This window comes from Acanthochromis polyacanthus, chromosome 21 (genome assembly GCF_021347895.1).
Source record: "Acanthochromis polyacanthus isolate Apoly-LR-REF ecotype Palm Island chromosome 21, KAUST_Apoly_ChrSc, whole genome shotgun sequence".
Classification (NCBI taxonomy): domain Eukaryota; kingdom Metazoa; phylum Chordata; class Actinopteri; family Pomacentridae; genus Acanthochromis; species Acanthochromis polyacanthus.
The window spans coordinates 24519153-24528510 of NC_067133.1; the positions used below are offsets into that span (position 1 = coordinate 24519153).

Below are 9358 nucleotides of genomic sequence, written 5' to 3' on the forward strand. Positions count from 1 at the left end.
TGTGTGTGTGCGTGTGTGTGTGTAAAAGATCTCTGAGCCTGCATTGTGATAAAGGTGATCTTTTTTAAAATTGAAAAAATGTAGGGAAAAGAGAAAACACACTGGAAATCATCGGAGTCCAACAATCACAAACAATGGATTAAGGAGGCCATTGAGATCAGAAAGCGGACAAGCTGCTCCATGAACCGGGATGAGGGGGCCTACACACTGTGGCATACCTGGGATTCCATCATCCAGAGACCACCGGATGGCAGGGGGCGTGATAAAGAAGAACACGTCATCACACATCAGATGACTCTGAAGAAGATGGCACATAAACATGTCAGAGAGGTAAAACCATACTTTGTGACTAAATTGTCGGTTTAAAAGTACCACTATCCTATAATAAGAAACGACAAAATGAACACCATCCAATTTGAATGTCTTGATTTGAATTTTAGAATGTTGCAATTTAATATTGAACTTTAGAATGTTATGATTTTTTAATGTTGTTGTAACCAGTAACTGCTCATACAGAGTGAAGTAAATAGTAGAAATGGAACAGATTCTAGCAGGAAAAGTAGCTGGAAAACAGTATTACGACTTTTGAATCGATGAAATTAGCTATTTTTTCTGGTCTTCGTTGTGGGGGGGGAAAAAAGGAATTCGCACCAGAGCTCTCAATCAGCTCTAGGTGATTCTTAACTTTTTTAAAAGACCCAACAAATTTCCCTGCTGTGGGATTAATAAATGTTTAATCTATCTAACAAAAGGCATTAAAAATGATCTGGCCTAAAAGAGAACATATACATACTTAATGCATCTGCCAATGTTCAAAAGACATCATGACCAATGCTAATATTCCTATTACTTTGGTGATTTAAACGTAATATTGCAGTTTGTCAAAGTAACAACAAGAGGGCAGTGAAACCTTGAATTCTAAGCCTGCTATGAACCTAAACAAACAGATCTCATATTAACCATAGAAGTATTAAGAAGAACCCATGCATTAAAAAGTTGAACAAAAAACATTTCTGGCAAAATATTAAAATAAAAATGCAAGACAATGGTAGGTAAAGCTTTTACAAAGATTGCATTCACACTTTGATGCACAACATGGGTTAAAAGTGACCCAAATCCAATGGAAAATGGGTATCTCCTGACCCACGCTGCGCATCAAAGGGTTAAATGCAGCGCTATTTATTATCATTATTATTTAATACTGTTTGAAAATTGTTAATATTTCAGGTGAAATTAGTTGAACTGCTTTTGAAGTTGAGAAGAACCATCTGAAAGGGAAGGAAAACTGCCAGAGAAGCCACGCCCAAATAAGGCAATTCCTGCTTATGATTGGACAGATTTTCCAATTATGGGCGGAGGTCGCTAAACAAAAACGCCGCTGGGATTGGACTAGTAGGACGTCTGTCAAAATACTGCTGTTTCATTGGCTGTTTGACAAGTGGATTAACGTGAAAACGCTCTGCTTCCAATGATTCACAATGGAGACTAAGTAGGAACTCGCACGAATGTGGTCTTTTAATTTATTACACTATAAAGTTATATTTTTGTCTTTAGCCTCGCAAATCTGTAGTTGATATTTGAGCTCTTGATTCTTAATCAGAAGAAGAAGTCACTGACTGATCCCGAAGTGTTTCTACAAGTGTTGTGGACAAGGAAATCGTCTCCGGCTAACGTTATGTAGCAAGCTAATCTCATTTATCCACTCGTAAACTCCGCCACCATTTCACAGTATTACAAATTCTACCCACAGGTAAGAAAGTTTTGACAGTCTTTATCTCCAGCACTCGTTTATATCGATACAGAAGCAATAAGTTGGAGTTTACTAACATAAAAAAACAAGTAACGGATAAATCTGGGTCGATGTCTTCGCCGTGTCAGGTTTAGGGAGGAGAGGACAAACTGGTGTTTCAGTTTACGTTCACCTGGTATTTGGTTGTTCTGCTGTGAATTAAATCACGGTTTCTGATAACAGCGTCCACCTGTTGGCAGGTATGACCGAGTACAAACTTGTGGTGGTCGGAGCAGGAGGCGTGGGGAAGAGCGCCCTCACCATCCAGCTCATCCAGAACCACTTTGTTGATGAATACGATCCAACCATCGAGGTGACACCAAAAACACACACATGTAGACTTTTACACAGCACTGAAGGCTGAATTTCACGTGAATGTGGGTTTTTAAGGTTTCCAAAATGACCCTGCGAAGTCACATCTGTTATGATAGTTGACATTAAACATACAGTTTAGGAATATTCTTCTTCAAAAGCATCATTTTAAAAAAGGAGTTTTCTTTTTGTAGCCTGGTGTTAAATAAGTCAGGGAGAAAACATCTGCAATCCAGTGGGCCTGAGGTGGAGATCATTTCAAAGAATCTTCACACTCTGTAGTGGGGAAAAAAGGTATCCATAAATGTGGTAAATCAAGAATAACAAAATAAAACAAAAAAATCTAAAATATAGCAGTGTTGTAAAACTAATTGGAGCTGCTAAGGCCTCATTATTCAGAGTGCAGCAGTGTGGTCTGTTCACCAAACAGGAAAAACTGCTGTTTGAACATTAGGTCATTTAGGATCCTTCAGTAAAACGACTCGTCAGTAACTCTGCTGCCATTAAAGCTCTTAAAGTTAATTTTTTCTTCCATTGTTATCTCTGTCAACAAATGAAAACATCTGATGACCAAAAATATTCAAATACATGCTGTTTGTGTTTAATTGTTGTTAGCATGTACATGGTGTTCTGCCTTAATAACTTTACACCACATATTTTTAATGTTCAATAAGGAGATAGGAGGTGTCTGGAGGAGAGACTGAAGGTCTCCAGGATTGCTGGATCTGATATTCAGCTGCTTTGGTTTCACTTCTAATTGGTCTGAAAGTCCCTCAGATATCTTTGTTTCCTAGCACAACTGGGTGTTTTCACCAGAAGGAAAGAAAAATATAAATTAGATTCCCTGTTCTTCTCACAGTGCATCGGTTTTTAAATACATTTTAGAAGTTAGATGTATTTTTTAAAGGGGCTACGCAGTGGATTTGTGGTTAGCACTGTTGCCTTGCAGCTAGAAGATCCCTGGTTTGTGTCCCAGCCTTCCAACGATCTTTCTGTGTCTCCATGTTCTCCCTACTGGGTTTTGTCCACGTTCTCCAGCGCCCTCCCATAGTCCAAAAACATGCTGAGGTTAATTGATGATTCTGAATTGTCTGTAGGTGTGAATGGGATTGTTTGTCTCTCTGTGTAGCCGTGTGATAGACTGTTACCTGTCCAGGTGAAGAGTACACATTTACAGAAATGGCCAAGATTCTCCTAATTCTAGCTTCTGAAATTCACTAAGCTCAATAATTTTGGGTTTGGAGTTTGAGAAACGCCAACATTCTTTTGAGTCACTTTTAAACAACACCTACTAAACTACAAGTACTCCTTTCTAATTTCAAGGCACATTAGTGCACCTTTGATTACATTGATGGATTGGGTGTTAGTTTAATTAACCACAAGTTTTTATGTACTGTTTAACCACAAAGTCTGTTTTTTTTTTCATAACTTTCATCTGCTTTCATTCACATTGTAGCTTCTTAACCAAGGTTGATGGATTTTGAAATTATGTCTGCAAAACACTGTATTTTAGTATAATATATTTTTACTTTTGGTTTTGGTACATTCTAGATTTTTTCCCCAAATTTTTCAGTTATCCCAAAACGGGAACAGGAAGTATGAAAGACAAACATCCCTTTAATAGTGAATATGACCTTATATTTCGACTGTAGTCACTGGAAGGCATCAGTTCCGTATGCAAACCTATAGTTTATGGCAGAAGTGTCAAACATACAGGCCGCTGGTCAAAACCGGCCTGGCAGAAGGTTTAATGACTTTACAAAGTGTAAAAAATTCAGAAACATTAATTGCAATGTTTCAATAAAAGTGCTGTTTTCATCTTGTCCCCTGCATTGCCAGAACTTTTATATATATTTTTTTTACATAGATTTTACACATTTCTAAGGCAGGAGGTCGACCTAACCATCTTCCTTAATAGTTCCCACTTTAGTTTGTGTGGTGTGGTGGGTCAGTTCAGGTGGTCTGGTTTACTAAATAGATGTGGAAATGAATGTGAATTTCAAATAAATTCTAGATCTTGACAAATTGTGTTGATCATAAAGTAAAATACTATATTGTTCAGTGAAACATACCTGTGACTGAATGTTTTGTGCCTTTGTGGACACAGTGATCTGTAAGTTGTGATGTGTAAATGATAAAATGAGGCGCAGTACTGTTGAAATTGCACTTATTTTTCTTGAGAAAATTCAGGTTGTTTGTAGTATTTTGTAAAAAAAAAAAAAAAAAAGATGGCTCATTCAATGTGAACATTATCATCATGCACTTTTTTGCACTAAAGCAAAGAAAAAAATTAAGTTGTCATTATTTATAGGTTATTATGTTGTTATTTTACTGTTCTGACCCACTTGAAATCTAATTAGGTTATATGTGGCCCTGAGCTAAAATGAGTTGGACACCCCTGGTTTATGGCAGTAAATAGCTCTGATAGACACTTGGTCTTTGTGGCTTTACGTTGTGTGGAATTTTCACATCAGATCGAACAACTAATCGATTAATCAAGAAAATCATCAACAGAGTAATCAGAGTTGAAATAACTATTAGTTACATGTTGAGCAAATGTTTCACCAGTGGGTTCTTGGTGTCCAACAAGTACATGTGGGATTTTTTATGTTCATGACAATAAATAAGATAAGAAGTAGCAATTTAAAATGTGGGTTTACATTTTTATTGATATACACACACACACACACACACACACACACACATATAAACTAAAAAGGAATAGAAGAAATTCATCAGTGCAAACTGGGTTTTTAATTGAGGGAGAAATATTCACTTTGCAGCAGAATTATTCTTACTGATGCATGGCTATGTAAGACACTTTTATGTGTCACTGGCTGAGGTGGAGCAATCTCGTTTAATTTCATATTCTGCTGCTGCTTATCACAGATCATATATTCTTTGTCTAAAATCTTAAAGTGCACAGGAAAAAAGCAATTATAGCTGTCAAGCTATAATTATAGGTGTCATATAATTGTCACTAATGGATATAAATTACTCTGCTTACTGGTGTATATCCCGTTTCTCTCCACACCCACAGAAAACTGGTTGTAAAACTTTGTGAAACACGTCTAGCTGCACGTTTTCTTTAATTCCATAGTTGCTTAAAACATTCGCGTTTCAGCAAGTTTATCACAATCCTTCCATCAAGGTCTTGTTGCTACATGATGCAGCAGTGTGACAAAAAACAAACCTGGGAACCGATATGATGCAATGCATTCTTGGCAGCTGTGTTTGGTTCCGCGAGTGTGATCATAGTGATGCTGTGTTGCAGGATTCGTACAGAAAACAGGTAGTGATTGATGGAGAGACGTGTCTGTTGGACATCCTGGACACTGCAGGTCAGGAGGAGTACAGCGCCATGCGGGACCAGTACATGAGGACGGGAGAGGGCTTCCTCTGTGTGTTTGCCATCAACAATACAAAGTCTTTTGAGGATGTTCACCTTTACAGGTACAAGTTGGCTCACATTTACATGTCTGCACAGCTGGAGCAATAAGTTATCAGTCCTGTGACTGACTTGGCAGTTGTGTGCAGGTTTAGACAGTCTGATATTGCAAAGGTTATTTCCTGATTAGCAAGAACTGCACTCTATCATCTTTAACACACATCTACAGATACAGAGTGTGGTTATGTTTTATCAGGCCGTTTGTACATTTCGCAACTGATCCACTTGCATAAAGCAATGAGTGTCACAAAGACGGCTTCCACGTGCTGCCTGTTTTACAGCAAAACTGACTAAAATTCTTCTGTCTACAGCTTTTATGCTCCTCAGTTCTTGGTCTGACCTCTTGAATAATTTGAATGTAAACATGGCCTCTTCAAGGTGATGCCGCAGATCCTGCAACCCGCTGTCAGGCTCAGTCTCTAAGGTTTTTCTGCATGCGTCTTCTCCTCAGAGAGCAGATCAACAGGGTGAAGGACAGTGACAGCGTTCCCATGGTGCTGGTGGGGAACAAGAGTGACCTGAGCACCCGCACGGTGGAGACCAAACAGGCACAAGAGCTGGCACGAAGCTTCGGAGTGCCGTTTGTCGAGACTTCTGCCAAAACCAGACAGGTATGTTGGAAGGACAATAAGTGATCATGTCATTTTTTTTGTTTTGCCTTTGGTCTGAGTCCTTTAATATTTCGTATCTGCTGATATCACTGTCCTCGATGATACACACTTCAGGTATTGTAGATTAGCTGTAGTACCTGGTTGCACTGCCAGGTGAAGCTTCTTACTGATAAATCTTTTAGCAGCGAGAGGAGACAGGCACTTCTGTGTGGGCAAGCAGAGAGCTTTGTAAAGGCTTAGCTACTAAACAAGCACCATGACAAGTCTTTGGTGGGGCATCTAGCTAGCGGACATGTTGTAAATCGGGTCCAGATCAATTAGGACAGCATTCCTGTGTCCTATAAAAGAATTGCTTCCATAGCCTCTATTGGTTGTCTGTCGGTTTGCATGATCAGTAGAAAGTGAGCTGAACTTACACCATCATTGGGGCGGCTGTGGCTCAGGTGATAGAGCGGGTCGTCCAATGATCGAAGGGTCGGCGGTTCGATTCCCGCTCTCGCCTAGTCGTGCTGTTGTAAGACAAGACACTTTACCCGCCTTGCCTCCAGTGCTGCTCTCACACTGGCGTGTGAATGTTGGTGATGGTCGGAAGGGCCGTAGGCGTGGATTGGCAGCCACGCTTCCGTCAGTGTGCCCCAGGGCAGCTGTGGCTACAAATGTAGCTTGAGAATGTGTGAGTGAATGAACAATGGATCTTTGAGTGCCCAGAAAAGCGCTGTATAAATCTAATCCATTATTATTATTATTGTCAATTATTACTCCGCCAAGGAACAGCCCCCGCTGTGACGATCTGCGTACGTTTATTTGTCTGTCTGTCTGTTTGCAACAGTACTCAAAAACGGACTAATGGATTTGGATGAAATTTTCAGGAAACATCAGAAATGACACAGGGACCAAGTGATAAGATTTTGACAGTGATGCGGCTTTTAGTCTGGATCCATGGATCTGTTAAAGATTTCTGTATGATTGCAAGATAGCAGCACAGCGTCACTGTAACTATGACTACAAGCGAACACTGCATCAGCTGATTGCAATCCTGCTACAAATCCACCGCTGCAGACATATCGGGACTTATCCGTCAGAAATCATACAAGGAACAGCTGATTAAATTGTGGGGGTGTTTCCAAGTCCCATCTATTCCCGTCGCGTATTTAGGTCACATGATTCGGTATCTGTACATAACGTACGCTTGCAAAACACACGCTTCTGCTCAGCGCAAGATAATTTTGTTCATAGGTGCATATTAAAAGGCCACATTCTATGTTGCTGTGATCTCTGCCACAATTTTTTTCTGAGTGCTTTTCTTGTTCAGTTATTGAATGATGTTGTGACAGACAGTTCAAACTTTTTGTGTCTGACACAGGGTGTAGAAGAAGCTTTCTATTCACTGGTGCGTGAGATCAGGAGATACAAGGAGACCAACCGCAGCAACAAGAAGAGCAAGAAGAACCCGCAGAGACGTTGCACAATACTATAGCAAACCACACACACACACGCAGCAGCATCCTCCAGAGCACTTGTTTGACACACACTGCCCGTCCTCTGTCACCTTGGAGACTTCCACAGCAGCACCGGACGGGAAAGCAGACGTGGCAAGATCACTTTTTGTTGCTGTGACTGTTTCCACTTGCAGTTTGTTGCCACAAGTTTCATCCATGTGCAGTGTCCATGTAACACTGTGAATTTCAGGCTTTTCCAGGCTCAAACTGGGTGACTGCAAACGACAGTAAAGACTGCGTTTCGTTATTTGGCCAAATCTAGTCCTTTTCCTGTTATTTCTGATCATTTGATAAACAGAAATGTCTGTTATGCTTCAGTGAACAAAATCTCTTAACAAAACTGGTTAAAACTTTTTTTCAATTTTTTTTTTTAGTTTTCATTTTGGCTCTGGTGATTTTTGGAATGGCACTCTAAAATTTATTGAGGATGCTTAAAACCCAGATTTTTAAAAAAAAAATTGGTTTTAACTACCAAACAACAAAAAAATTCACTTTTTTTTTAGTGCAAGTCAGAATTTGTACAAACATTTGACTGTAAATTGTGTTACCATCATTTTCAGCTCCTGTTTCAGAGATTCTCATCAGCTGATTAATTATTTTTGGAGGTTTTTTTTGGTGACAGGGAGTTATTTGGCTTTCCTAGAAGAGTGTCCAAATGACTTCAATATTTTTTGAAACTTCTTGATAAGATTGGCCAAAACAAAGGTTTAGAAACATGTCTTCCCCTTGTGTTTTCTTCGATACGAAGGTGTAGCCACTGGGGTTCGGAAAACAGCAATATCCAATTTTTCATCGTATTCACAAAGACGACATGTAAATGAAAATGCTGCCATAGTGTAGGATAACCACAGAAACAAAAGCTCAAGGCTGTGTTCCAGACTCCTGGGTGCACTTTATTCTTTTCCTATTATGTGTTTGTCATAGAAGTTAGAATTATCTCGTGCCACTTCAAAAGTTTACTCAGGAATATGGTGTTTTATCAGGCGCTGATTAGTAACAGGATGAGCCATTCATCATTTCACACCTTCATTGACTTATTGTTTGAAGTGTTGGCTATGCTGTTGATCCCTCAGTCACACTGTATTGCTTAGTTCACTTTTGATGCATTTTTTAAAAATCCAGTTCCAGTGGTTGTAGTTCAAAGTCCAAGCGCTGTTTGTTCCATCACAGCATGTAGTTGGTGGAAAATATCCGTGTGGTACAACATTTAAACCACTGTTTAACTTGGCGAGAAATCTCCAGAGTTCAGGCACATAACTGCCGTGTTATCTGATCATACTTGATGCTGGACAGTAAGGATGTTAACAAGGCAACATGTTTTACAGCAGTGGTCGACTTCTTCCGTAATTACTGTTAAAATGTAATGAATTAATTTTCTATTTTTGTAAAACTGCAAACATTATCTCCTAATTTTAAAACCCAACAACTGCATTAATAAAATGTCTGTAATAAATTACATGAAAGTTCATTGATCAGTTAAGTGGATTCTTACTGTGTTATGGTGTTAACCAGCAGCTGTATCATCATCTGGACTTGGTGTAATACTATTGTTGAATATGGAGCTATTCCATTTGATATGAACAAGTCTCACTGACAGCTATGTAAAATCTGTAATGCATTCTGCTGTAATGAACAAGTAAACATTTTTAGCTTTTACATCTTGTCTGTTTTGTTTATCCAAGGTGGATCTTTACTAATG

At 39.2% G+C, this 9358-nt stretch overlaps 1 protein-coding gene across 1 annotated transcript; it reads left to right on the forward strand.

The window, feature by feature from the left end:
- The first annotated feature begins 1455 nt into the window (after positions 1–1455).
- zgc:55558 (GTPase KRas) lies at positions 1456–9315 on the forward strand. The gene is made up of 5 exons (XM_022207489.2): positions 1456–1750; positions 1990–2102; positions 5376–5554; positions 6001–6160; positions 7524–9315. Exons 2-5 carry the CDS (start codon positions 1992–1994, stop codon positions 7635–7637), a joined length of 564 nt encoding a protein of 187 aa, XP_022063181.1. The 5' UTR covers positions 1456–1750; positions 1990–1991; the 3' UTR covers positions 7638–9315.
- The last annotated feature ends 43 nt before the right edge of the window (positions 9316–9358 follow it).